Source organism: Phallusia mammillata, chromosome 6 (genome assembly GCF_965637545.1).
Source record: "Phallusia mammillata chromosome 6, kaPhaMamm4.hap1.1, whole genome shotgun sequence".
NCBI classification, from domain to species: Eukaryota; Metazoa; Chordata; class Ascidiacea; order Phlebobranchia; family Ascidiidae; genus Phallusia; species Phallusia mammillata.
The window spans coordinates 2,623,871-2,638,156 of NC_137257.1; the positions used below are offsets into that span (position 1 = coordinate 2,623,871).

General features: G+C 37.2%; 2 protein-coding genes across 2 annotated transcripts in view; one reads left to right on the forward strand and one right to left on the reverse strand.

The window, feature by feature from the left end:
- The window catches only part of LOC145232200 (protein CMSS1-like), a 57,459-nt gene extending 43,639 nt beyond the window's left edge, over positions 1-13,820 (reverse strand). The window contains exon 1 of the mRNA XM_080096741.1: positions 13,442-13,820. Coding sequence (XP_079952867.1) covers positions 13,442-13,535 — 94 coding nt within the window. The 5' untranslated portion in view covers positions 13,536-13,820. The remainder of the gene's footprint in view (positions 1-13,441) is intronic.
- On the forward strand, positions 3,205-13,143 carry LOC145232586 (uncharacterized). The gene is made up of 13 exons (XM_080097247.1): positions 3,205-3,361; positions 4,643-4,703; positions 5,273-5,339; positions 5,716-6,129; positions 6,611-6,794; positions 7,298-7,491; positions 8,438-8,572; positions 8,930-9,057; positions 9,912-10,058; positions 10,507-10,616; positions 11,315-11,453; positions 11,890-12,033; positions 12,362-13,143. The coding sequence occupies exons 1-13, from the start codon at positions 3,261-3,263 to the stop codon at positions 12,587-12,589; spliced, it is 2,052 nt and encodes a 683-aa protein (XP_079953373.1). The 5' UTR covers positions 3,205-3,260; the 3' UTR covers positions 12,590-13,143.
- Positions 13,821-14,286: the final 466 nt, after the last annotated feature.

The window sequence follows — 14,286 nt, forward strand, 5'->3', positions numbered from 1 at the left end:
TCTGAGAAAAAAGTGTTAAATAGTGACAAAACAGGCCAAAACACAAAAATCAGCTGCTATTAATGGTGAATTGCACTTGACTGTATGGGGTCTAGTAGAGTAAATAATAGGTACTACAGAGTTTAACACAACAACCAACACCTACAAATGGTACACTCTACAAACTGTCCAAGTTTCAATTAATTCATACATTGTTTAAAAAATTAAACCATTTGGGGGGGGGGGGGGGCTAGTGGGGTAAATGTCGGGGCAACAGGGTTAAATACAACGTTCTACACCTATAAATGGCACACTCTACAAGCTATGTAAATTTCATTCAACTCTGACATTGTTTACAAAATGGACCCATTTTGGGGGGCTGGTGGGGTTAATGTTGGGACGACAGGGTTAAACATAACAAACAACAACCATAAATAGCACACTCTATCAGCTGTCCAAATTTTATCAAATTCGGACAATGTTTTAAAAATTCACCCTTTATAGGGGGCTAGAGGGGTAAATATTGGGGTTACTGGGTAAAACACAACAATTGACACCTATAAATGACAAATTCTGCAAGCTTTTTAAATTTCACTAAATTCCGACACCGTTTAAAAAACTCACCCATTTTAGGGGGTCAGTGGGGTAACTGATGGGGTTTAACACTCAAAAGTATAAAATGTGAAACCACGATGACCCATCTAACAGTCATGTAAAATTTTATCCAAATCCAACAATGTTTAAAATTCTGACCACTAGAGGTGTTGTTAGCAAACACCACCGAGTAATGCACAAACACAAATACCACCTGTACTGGTGCCTTTATTATGCCATTACACCACACAAATCTTTCGTTTGTGGTGCGCAGAAACATACAAAAACGTTTTACATTTTGGGATCTAGCGGGGTAAATACTGGGGTTTTAAGTCAAACGAAACAGAGGACACATCTACATGACCATATCTACCATCTGTGAAAGTTTCATCCAAATCCATCAACGATTTGATGCCAAAAGTGCATGGACAAACTTCGGCGGAAAAAAAAAAAAAAAAAAAAAACTGAGTGAAATCAATATGCGTCCCCTTCAGGGAAGGGGACCCATAATAAGAGCGCGTGTGTTTTTAGTGAAAGAGCTATGACAGGTTTGAGACGAACTTATGAGCAACAAGGCATTATAAATTCGGTCATAATTGGGTTTTTTCGAGCCCTATAGCCAATTCTTGCATGACACTTTTAGATGAACTGAATTCCTTTTCGCAAAGGCTTGAAATCTAGGTGGAAATTTGCTGGCATTTGCAAATTAAAATTCGACCAAAAACATTGTTTGAAAGACACAAAAACATTTATTTCAATTAGCTAAATTGGTTCCGATTTGGAAGGCAAACACTAAAACAAAGAGCTTCTGTACACCCACTTATCTTTTCATGTTTACGGCGACATTTAAGATTGTGGTATTTAAACTAAGCAGATGTAAGATTGACTTTTAGTTTCGTCCACTTAAATCAGTTTCTGGGTGCGTGACGTAAGACTTACGGGAAGATATAGCGTCGTTGAAACAGGAGTAGCATATGCCGTTGTTGACGAAGGCAAGAAAGGTATTTTTGTGCCCACAGTCGAACTCAAGGAGTAGCCAAACACTCGAGGTTTAATCAAGGTTTTTGCTTAAATCTCAAGCGCAATAAACACTTCAAGAATAGAGTGCATTATTTTTTGGTTTATTTATACATTTTTTTGGTCAAAACCGTAATGATTGTGCTAACATCGTATTATACTTTTACAGAACAGTTTAAATAAATTTTGTTGCAAGGAACTTTTAGGCAGGTTATAGTGTGATCATGTGTTTTAGTTTCATAGTGCTACTGTAACAACAAACAAAACCGCTAATAATTTATTAGACATCAGCCTATTTGCTCTAAACAATAAATAGACGGGCGCTGCAAAGCGTTGATAAAAACAATTCAGTTTCGCTTTTGGATTTACCACAAAGCGTTGACAGCGCTATAAATAATGGGCATTGTGAAGCAGAAAGAGTACAACGGGAAACTTGAGCAGTGATAAACAATGAATGTAAGGCAGGCTTACGCTGTAGCTGGTAAAGTGTTTTACTTAGTATGACTAGTTAGTTGGCTAACTTCCGCTTTGAGTTACTGTATGTGCGTGGCTGCTGTGGATTGTAAACGTCTGAACATGCAACCGTTGTTACTTGGTTTGTAACAGCGACCTGTTGTAACCGTCTTGCGCCTAACAGTAATTTAGATACAGATTTAAAGGCATACAGAGGCTGTAATGCTAAGACTGGTACAATAGATATCCTAAGCGCAAACAAGCAACCTAAGACTCGGTAAAAAGTTGTCACTGTCTGATGGTCAAAAGTTCCATTATAGATACAGCTGTAGACAGTGACTAGAATTATTCGGCGGACAAGAGTACTTACGCATAGGGCTGGTAAAATAGATGTGGCAAGTGCGAATATGCAACCTTAAAACCGATAACAAGTTCCTTTAATGTAGCAGAACTTTGGGTTGACATACTTTTAACAAGGTTGCTGCGATTGTACACCTTTGTTTAATGAGGTAGATAGACACTTACGAGACCAGTACAGTTTTTATGATTTGTAAACACCATGTGTTAACACTGTAGCCTTAACATCAATGTTGTACTCAACGACAAAAAGCAAGATTGTATAATAGCTTACGATATTATATCAGCTGAACAGAGGCTACAAAAGCGATATAAATAACAGCCTCATCTTAATTCGTATTGATGTTTAATACTACCATGATGGTAAAAGCCAATCTGTTCTTGGGTTTAAACTAAAATACGATTATAATACGGCAAGTCATGTGAAAAAAATTGCGCTGAAAATGCTACAATTAAAGATCTACTGAGGAAAACATTGGAAATAAAACGGATATGGTTGTCAACTGTTTGTCGGATTTTAATTTAGCCCACGAAATTCCTTATTTTAAATAAACATAGCATATGTGTATTGGGCATTGGTGGACCGGACGTATGGGCAGACCCACAAATGTTTGAAGAGGTTATACCGGTTTGGTAGACACCGAACCTAAACGAGGCGTAACTTCAGTTAACAGCCGTCATACGTGACAAACAACACAAAGGTTCAATTGACAGAAAAAAAATTCCACATTTAGACAGCCTGTTTGTGGAGTTATACAGTTGTAATTGAAATCTAAGCATGTATAAATATTCACAGAGATCACAAGTAGGGTGAAAAACGTTGGCTTAAAAAGCAGTGACTGAACACAAGGCAATCTACAATGACTGAATGGAATGGCACCCGAGGAAGGTCTAGAACGGTGGCGGGATCGACGTTTGAAAGCAGCTATGATGATCACGAATACAACAAGAGGCAACAAATGTGAGTTGTGTAAGACGGGTGTGGTTGAAAACATTTCGGTTTCGAATCGTAGATTAAGTATGCTTTAAGTTTTGACGTGGACATATGAATGCGAAACACTGAACCAATTCACTTTTGGTTATATATTTAGAACGAGTAACACTAGGCGAATGAACTTTAAAACTAATTTTAACTGGCTTTGTTTAGAAAAGCCATTGTTGCAAGCCTTTATAATGTTAATTTGGGGATTGTTCGGTAAAGAAATAATTTCCCTCCATGTGGTACAACAACTATAAATAAGAGGTGAACATTACCCAAACGATGATACGTTAAAATACATCACACAAATGTCAAACCAGCTTGAACTTGTCCGTATTGCTTTTACAGCCCCAACTTAAAGTTACTAGGTAGTTTGGAAAACAGTATTACCACAAAAGAATAAAAATAGTCACCATCACGCAAGTAATTCTGGAAACATGTCCCTATACAAAAGATCACATTATTAAATTCAACACCAATTCAGACTTCAAAAGACTTGAAAACTATAAAAGGTTTCGAAACGTTTAACCATGGATAAAGTTCTTCACTTCCCGCAACAACCTTTGTTAGTCGAGAATTTGTCGAACCAATTTGCATTACACTTAATTAATCACAACCTTTAGACAACAATGGCTGTAGAGTAGGCAAATTCCTTATTACACGTGATTTGAGATCACGCGATAGCGACTGAGGTTGAGGATCCAGAAGTGACGTTGGTATACGGGTTTCTGGCTTGTTGCTGTCGTGCATGAAAATGTCTACAAGAGACGTATACAGGGCATACAAACCAACACACAAGTCTAGTCTACACATTGGGTTGTGCAAACTGGTAGCGTACAAATGGAGCCCTAATCTTTAATCGGTATCCAATGATTTATACTAAAGTGTGCCATGACTGCTGCATGAACGTTTTAGGACTGATCCCAGAAAATAATATATGTTCGTCTCAGCTATTTCAAAGAATTTATATTTCAGTTGCGATCCTACCGAAATGTTTTGATCTTTGAAGATTCCTGCTTCGGTATTTGTTTGAAGATATCGTTCCAGCATTTATTTTACTGTTAGTTGCGTCCCTACGACAAATTTTATGCCCTGTTTTTGTCATACACAGTTGGGTAATAGATAAAAAAAAAACATCCACTTCTCATGTACTAAATCGTTGGCCTGTCAGTAATAACCTATTCTATACCATTGTCAATCTTCTCAATAACAGGGTAAATGCAAATATGACTTCTCGATTTTTTTCATGATTTTATACAATAGGTGGACGCCTACTACATCTAATGGCCCAGAACTACCTCCAAGAAGGCCGCCCCCATCCCAAGTAAGCTATACACGGAAATTTCTTTGTAATTAATCTGATAGTTAGCAGGCTTCCTTATACCAGTACTGAGCCAAAAATAGATATTGCAAAGGAGAAACTAGAACTAAGTGTAACTTATAGCATCGCTGGGAAAGTGTATTGGAAACCTCAAGATTCGCCTTAAAAAACTAAACGTAGTATTACTAGTACAGCAGTTTGCTTTATTTTCTTCAGTACACTTGAGTAAAATCAAGTTACGAACAGTAAAACGTTTATTAACTACACAGTCTACCATGTAAGCAGTGATGGGATTCAAATTTTTTATCACCCGGTTCTATCACAAAAGTCATATTTTTCAGTCGGCTCTGTTACAAAAGTCCATTAATAGAAACCAGTAATGCTTACCGGTTCGCTGGTCTCATAAAATTTTGTGAGACGGTTCTATAGAACTGGTGCGAACCGGCTGAATCCCACCACTGCATGTAAGCATTGCTAATGCAAACTGTATACAATATAGTAATGATACATAAGGTGAATGAACACACAATGTGTAGTTTGTAGCTACTAGACATATTGTTTGTTTTCATTAGCATGGCGTATTATCCAAAACATCGTCACTGAGTGGATATGGCAACGACTATTATGTTGACGACGACGGTATGTAAACATATATATTTGTTATACAGCACTTAATTGTAACCACGATTTAAGTCAAAATGCAACACCGATGTAAATACGTTTGGTACTTTTTTTCAAGCAACAAATAACGTGTAACGTGGAATAATGTCTTATCCCAATAATGAAAGTATTGTTGTCTTACATAGACTTTATGACAGAGGCAAAATAAGTCTCAAAGTCTAAAGGACAAATGATGTTTTTGTGAAAATAATTCTACCGACATAATGTTCAGTATAGTTTTTGTGGACATAACAGCGACCTTAGTGGTTCTATTTGAAGTACGAGTGGTATATGACTTTGTTACACTGGTCGTTAGCACACGTTCATCTTAGCTGACAAAAACACCTTGTTTCAGAACTTTACATCTCAACTAACGATATTGACTCATTCCCGACGAGACCAGCACCACGACCAGTTCGACATCGGCCAGCAACTATGAACGAATCCAGCAGACTCAGGCCTCAACCACTGCCACGTAGTAACAACAACGAAACATTTCAAAACATGTACTCGCCTCTACCGAAAGCAGCAGCCCCTCAAATCCAGCAACCTCCACAGACTGACTTCTACACAGCTGTGAATAAGACCACAAGGCAAGGTGCATCGGCACCTAGACCCGTGTCACCCAGGCTCAGCTCTCCATCGTACAGTCCTGATATTATGACAGACAACAGAGTTTTAGATTTTGGAGGCAGGACAACGACAAGCCCGGGTGAAGGTCGGTCACCCACTTCGTCACCTGTGCGGTTCATCAACCACAGACAACTAAGTAAGTGAAGGGTTTAAATGCTGCAGCAGTCTGACTATATGACCGACTGCGACTATATGCTGGGAATACAGATTTATGTTAAATAAATGTAAGGGATTTGTTGGATGTTTGACTTTTAAAACTTATCACAGACACAAACAGTTAAGTAGGAGAAGGATATTAATGCGAAATCAGGGATGCACAACCTTTAAACGTACAGCCAAAAATGCAATACCATTTTGTTTTGAAAATTGCTTGAAAATACTTTCTGCCCAGAAAAAGTTTTTTGTACGTAATGTACGTAGGCGCCCGGTTGCTAGTGCAACAACAATGCATGTCATTTGTACCGTTATCGTTGTAATTTCATTGGCAGGTGAGTTTCATGTTGGCCTTGTTATCTTTATTTACTTAAAATGTGTCGGGAAAAAGCATATCTTTAGTGATTACTAAAAACGAAACGGTTACTAAAAATGCGAAACACAAATACTTTAAACCGATATTTTTCTTCAAGGTGAAACCGTCAGCAACATGACAACCGACACTGCCATATATGGTATGGCCCACGGGGGAACCCCCAACCTCACCATGAACTTGATAAAAATTCAATCGAAATTATTGAAATTGTACCAGAAGATTGAGGAATCGGGCGATGCCGCTCAGGTTTACGAGCTAAAGATGCATCTCAAGTGAGTCCTACAAAAGTGTTTATCGTTTCCTATTCATACCATGTTTGGTGCAAAGCATATAATTTAGAATTAGGAAAATCGGAAATATAGTTTTAGCGGAAACAAGGAAAAACAAAATGTACTTTTTGCGGAAAAGAACTGAAAAATATTCAAAAAACTACGCGCTCAAAATTGAATTACATTTTTTTAACACACAATCTATAACTTTATTAAATAGGACGTTAAAACGTCGATTAAAACAATACATTTGCCAGAAGCATTTAGAGTTTATTTAACTTACATTATTTAAAAACATCACAAAAAAGCAGAGGGTAATGTCACAGTACACCAGGCCCATTGAAGGCGTCATACCAAATCAGCCGGTCACCTACTCAGTTATGCGTTTATGTTCATCTTAATTAGAGTGATAATGTACAACAAGGCAATTTTAACATGACAAAATCACATACGTATTGCTCAAGATGTTCAATAAAACTGACGTTGCTATCAAATAAACTTTTTAGACTTCCAGAGCATGCGAGCGTTACAGCAGTTCACAAAGAAATTCACAAATCCCTGGCACCGCCAAGTTTCGCCAGGGAGTTTGCCGAAGAAGAAAAAGAAGAGCCCAACATCTTCGTGGTGGACTTCATAGACTTTGGAGACAAATATAAACTAAGACAGCAGTTGATCAATATGTTTGCCAAACCCGGACCACGTAAGATTAACCACAGAATATAAGTTACTGATCAAAAATAGCAATAACATCACAGAAAGCACAAATTTATAAACATGCTACTCCAACCCGTTTTTTTTTTTGTACCCTAAGAATGCCTTTCTTGCAATCTTTTGTTGTAAACCCGTTATTTTAAAAACAGAAACAGATTGGCACACAGACATCATCAAATTAAGGCCACATAGTACAAAGTAACAGCAATCATGCAAGCCCCAATGCTCGTTTGGCAATGCTGACACAAAGAAACATTATAATATAAGTTACTAATTAAAAAACAGAAATTGCATCAGAGGAAACGGTTACCAACTGCTGCACAATGGGCTATAAATAACCAAACTGCAATTTCAAGCAACTGACTGGGACAAAAATAACCAAAAGTTCTCTTGAGATTGTGTTCAATTATATAAGTCACGAACCGGTGTAGAACCGCGCACCAGGTCATGTGTTAAGTAACTCATGACGATGTTGCAGACTGTGAGGGGAATTAGTTTCCTAAATCAGAAAAATTCCCACCAACTTTAAACATTGAATTGCGTGACAAAGAAGTACCAAAGCACCTGCTGCATACGACAGCCTTTATGTACAATTAAGCAATTGGGCATTAAAACAACATGTTTTAATGCCGAAACCAACCCAGTTTAGAATTTGCAAAATAGTTTTTGATAGATTGGTTTGCCCTATACCGCGAGGATAGTCTGTAACGTTGCGTGGAAAAATTCCAACGTGCAATAACGAAGCGATATAGTCACTGCTCTTTACCACAGAATTAACTAATACTGCACAACACTGTTAAACCGAAATAACTTTAAAATAGTAGATCGAAACACACTTGTGCACTTAAAAAACTACCTAATTCATTTTAACTGTGTGAAAAAACATTGAATTGGAAATCGTAATGACACATTTAACAGAATCGATTTTGTCACAGCGTCAGTATCATATCAAAAAGTGGATGCAAAAATGGACGCCACAATCACTGAGTTTTGTCAACGAACTGAAGACCTAAAGTTGCACCGGAACGAAACGATACAAAGTCCAGCTCATGCCCGAGGAATAATGAAAGGTAATATTAGCTCAGTCTAAATATGTTACTGGTCTGCATTTACTGATATTCACCTTTACTAATATAGTGTTTCAGTATTTAAATACAGTAAGCTTGGTTAAGTCGGATCTTCGCCTATTTCGGACAAAATTTGAAGTATAACTGATTTGTAATGTGGTAAGGCTTTAACTAATGGACATCGGTAAATCCGGATCTTCGCTTAATCCGGACAATGTTTTTGGTTCAAACGGGTCTGGTTTAAACGAGGATTACTGTAGGATAAAACTACAGAGCTAACTGGGCAATAAACCATCGTTATTAAGTAATAATGCAAGTTCAACATGCAATTTCCTTTTATTCGTCACCCAATATGCATAGGTATTTCTGACGCTGAGGTACTGGTGAAAACCTTACGTGACAATGAACTGTGGATACGATGGGGAACTGCGAGTTTTCTACCACCACTGGCGCACCTCTATATGCACAAGCACCCCCCTTATTACGAAGTATGTATTTCCTGTTGAAGTCTATGTGTATACGAAACTGCTTTTCCTTTCACATTGCATCAGTGCTAGCTTATATATTGGATATTCAGGGGTTGGCAACTAGTGCTTCAACCTCTTAAGGCAGGAGTTCTTAACTAGTGGTTCATGATGACTTTTTAGGTGGCCAACTAAAATTGGTTGTAAAATGAAAAGAGTCGAAATTTAAAACAAATACAAGTTAGTTGTTTAAACACAAAATTGTTAGAACCACTGCTCCAAAGGGTGTGATGTCTGTCTTCAAAGGAGCAAGGATGCTTAACCACCACGATTAGGGTGTAATAATTACTTTGTTAGACTTAAGTAACAACGTCCGAGTAGTTGGCAATTAAAAAGTGGTGTCCTTAAGAAAAAAATACATCTAAGGTGCATCTAAAAAGGTTATGTAATTGGATGACATCAAGTCGTTTTGAACGGCAGCTTTCAAACACATGAATAGCCACAAACGTAAGTGTATTTAAAGAAATGTAACTGGGTTTTTGAATACACTAAGCAGGGGCCGGTGATTTTAAACAAACCCAAATGTACATGAAAAGATACATTTTGGACAAAAAATCCAGCAACACTTTTACAACATAAACAGGGTTGTTGTGTTAAAAAAAGACTGGTCTGGTTTAGGTGCGACCATGTCTGCATGTTTAACCCTTCTTGATGACCCCTGTGTGTTAGATAGTTCCTAATTTATGGAAGGGCAAGGGGTAGCAAAGCTATGTACAAAATACCCTAGTCATTCATTCACTGACGAAGCCAATTATGACTCATCACTTTTACCAATAACAAAAGCAAGTAATCGTAAGAATCCCTGTTTGACGTCACAGGTACGTAAAGCGGTGACGATATCGTGTGTTGCGGAGAGACGTAATTGCACCCCTGACATGTTCAGAACTGTCAGCGACCCACAAAGTTTGTGCCCTCCCATCTACGGTCGACTGAAATCTGGCAACTCGAGCGACATCCGGTGGCAGGTATTAACAAACTTAGTTGTTTGTAAACTTAAATGTTTAGTAAGCAGAGAATATAGTTTGTATGTCTTAGGTACACATGGCACTCGAAAAGTAGCTTACTGAGCACAAAATTGCCCTTTATGTTGTTTGAAAACATTATTGCACTGACGATGACAACAGTTTGGACAAAACCTTTGAAAAATAAAATGAATACGTTTTTTGCAACGTCAACGGCAATTTAGTTCTCAGGAGACGCGATGTAATGATTATTTAGAGTCATCTATTAGACTTAAAGTGCGTTTTTAAATTACCAATTGGTCTAACCTAAAGTCCGAAGATAAGAGCACATTTTTTACCGCTTTAATAGTTTATTTACGTGTTATTTTTTCGCTGATTTAAACTTGTTTCTGTAAGTATATCATAGGCGTAAAACCAGAAATAGTAGCTGAAACACTTTATTCCTTCGTAGGTAACCGAATATAACGAAACAAATGGAAAGTTTGAAACTCGGGAATGCCAACTACCATCGTGGCTATCAAAAGATGCAGCCGCCTGGAACGTTCTGCATTCATCAAACAGGCAAGTAAACTGGAAAGCAACTACAAAGAGAAACCATTACCACCATAAGATAGGCATGCTCTAAAATGGAAACACAAAAAGTTTTCAAGTTGGTATTTTTCCCCGTAAAAGAATTCTGCCTCAACCCTTAAACACGGCCAACTAGCATACAATTACGACATTTGAAAATGTTTTCAACCGTACCACACCTTTAGAAAGTTGGGAAGTGGGTGTTAAATCTCGTGTAACAATCGGGATAGTTGCAAATATTGAGTGAGATGACACAATAGCACCATCTAACGGTTACAAACATTTTGGCCACCATACTGTGTTTCTACATTAAAGTTGAGTTGGGTTGAGTTTATTTCGTTTCGTGAAACAAGTCGTAGCGGCACAATTAAGAAAAAACAATAACCAAGTCGGAAACAGTTGCGCACCGCTGGGACTTTATTAAAGAGCGAAAATGCAAAGGGCACAAATGAGGGCTCAGTGTTAAACGCGCTGTAGCTACATCTTTACTAAAAAGCGTAATATGACTAGGACCCAAATTCGTTAGGGAGGTTGGCGTACATTATAGAGACTGGGGAGAAACATCGGCGAAACCAGTTAAGATGAAATGCAGACTAACCAGCCGTATAAAAAAGTGGAGTTGGACAAAAATAACAGTTATAGCTCTTGGCATCAGAAACTGATAGTTAAAATGTGTTTTGTTATTGCAGAAGTCAGTCCGAGAAGGGAAACCACCCGTATTCCCTTTACAGTGTTTACCTTGTCATTATCAAAGACTTTACACTGGAACAAGATTCCGACGCAAGAGGAACGGAAAAAGATTCGTGGGCAACGCCGTGTAAATATCAAGTAGGTCGCGTTTCACACTTAAATTGGTAAAGAAGTGTTTGTGTGAACAAATGAACAGAACATGGTAGTTTCATAAAGCCATGGTCAAACGTAATGATAAATGGAGAAACATGCGGAAAGCACGTCTAACAGAGGCGAGTATTTTGTACAGCTTTTACACTGGCTACACCAAAACCGTATAGTATAAAGGAGCATATTGCGGGGAATAGTAAAGACTTTTGATAAGTTATGTTTCCACAACATGTGTCTTTCCAGCTGTTTCTACCCAACCTTTATGCGGAAATTTGAAATAAATATCCCTTTGTAAATCTGTAACCAATGTTTTCCAGGTAAACACAAAAATCTTTGAACAACTCGCTTTGTCACATGTAAAATTGCCCCTTTTACTTTTTTTTGTTTTATCTCATCTTATTGCACCACTTGTAACTTTTTGCAGTATTATGTGGATTCATCAAGCACTGGTGTTCTGTATCGCTTTACACGCGTTAAAAACAGTCATTGTGAGCGGGTGTATAAAGTGTTACAAGAGGCACCATCTTTACGTCATTTCCGTTGCTACGAAGGGTGTGACCTTATTGAGGTGAGGAAAATATCTAGGAACAGCAGAAAGTTGTGCAAAAAAACTTTATTTTGTGTAAATCAACTTGGGATTTTCCCTGAATGAAAAAAGGACTCTATACAACACAAAAATGTAAATTAAAAGCAGAAAATCCTATCAACTGAGAAAAGGGGCATGGGATAAGAAAATCCATAAAACCCACAAACTTCAACACAATTTCTAGTAGCCTTATACCCCTAAAGTAAATCTGCTTAAAAATAAAATCGCATTAGAAACTGAAACCTAGTAATACAACACAAAAAACACTAACAAACAAGTCTGACAAAACATGTACACATTTGTTTTTCAGGCCTGTCTTGCATTTTCATGGCTTCGAAGACAACCACGTGCCGTCTTTGTTCTGAACTCTTTTCTGGCACCCAGCATGTCAAGTCTGTCACTTGAGCGCAAAAAACCTTTCCATGACAAAATGTTAGCCCTACAAGGACACCTTAGCGAGGGACGCAAACTTGGACCTTTGTTTGATATGAGATATGGAATGTGTGGCACAACCACTATTACTGAAGACATTGAGTGACATGACAGCTACCACAGATAGTTGTAATATAGAACTTTTAAGTTGAAGTACTCAAAAACTGACAAGAATGTCACAAGTCTTTTTTAAACCATAGTTATTAAGAAGTTTCAGTAACTAACAAACAAACAATCTGTCAAATTTGAACTGACACACAAGGAAACTATCCCAGACACATACACCAAAAACTGTTTGAGGAAAAACCATCACAATTGCCAACTGGTTAAATCTAGAATGAGGATAAAAACTCCAACAAAATAATTAAGCAGATTGCCTTTTTAGCTATGACACACACACAAAGAAAACTCGTTCCACCAGAAATGAAAAAGTCGCTTTTTTATACATTTACGCAATTGCTATGTGAACATTTTTTGATTTTCTAAGATAAAATTTAAGATTTACTGTTTACATATGAAGGCAGTGTTAAAAACATTTTGTCTTGCTCATTGTGTGATTGTTTTTCTTTTTGTTGTGCTTTTCCAAATATGATGTCTATTAAACATGTTTCAAAGTGAAAAGAAGTCAATAAACTTAGGTTTTCTCAAACCATTCACAGACATTTTAAGGATATTAAAAATAGTACAAAATCTGGTTTAGAAGATGTTAACTTCTCTAGTGTCTGTTTGAAGATGAAACATATGTAATGTAGCCAAAAATATACACAATACAGAACTTCACTATTTAATCTGCCATGTTATAAAAAAAATCTCAAAACCAACACCTAAGACTAAGTAATCTTATACTAAATAAAAAAAACACTTCACAGTGACACAACAGTTTGTAGATATTTCAGAATAATAAACTGACAAACCAGTTCATGTAATCAAAACATGATACAAACTCTATTCCACATACCTTTAGAAGGAAGGTCTTCAGTTGAATTATCAGAATCACTTTCTTTTGCTCCTTCCTTGTCCTCCCACCAGTCATCTCCCAAATCATCTGCCATTGTAGATGCTACCTGTACAATCTATCTACTAACTTTGACAAGAATCTATTAAACTTAATAAGATTTCTACACACAAGTATTATGTACTTGTTTGTTTCTATATTAGGTTCCTGAAACACAAATAAATATGAATCAAAACTAATGTTATCAAACAAAAATACAGTAATTAAAAAATCGTTTTTTTTTCATTTTAGTACACTGTATAATTAGGACTGTGTTTCCCATACAAAGAGGTTGGCAAAACAGTAAAAAATCAACACATTTAGATAACAATAATATATCATCAGTTTTCCACTTTATGATTTGTTTCATTCCCTTCAACAGTTTTTTCTGTGTCTCTTATCCATGGCATATACAGTTTAGTATGAAGTTCACCTTTCTTAGGAGGTATCTCAGGTATTGACAAGTCAGGCCGATACCACATGTGAACTGTTTGAGATCCCGCACACATTGCAAGAAAGGAAGATGCAAGAAGTTTGAAATAACTCCCAGTGCTCATTCCGAAAGGCATGTTCTTGTTTTTTTTTTCTCTCATACAAAAATAAAACAAAGTCCCAAATAATTAGTCTTGTCGGGGTTGGTTTTTCTGTCTCAAGCGATGTCTTCTTTCCGATTGATTTCGCCTCCAAACGTCGTAGAAAGTTTCACCAGCGCCTGCAGCAGGAACTTTAATCATAAACCATTCCATACAAGCACCCACAACAAAGAACAATGGCACAAATCGGTATGGCGATTTGTATTTGATTGGGTA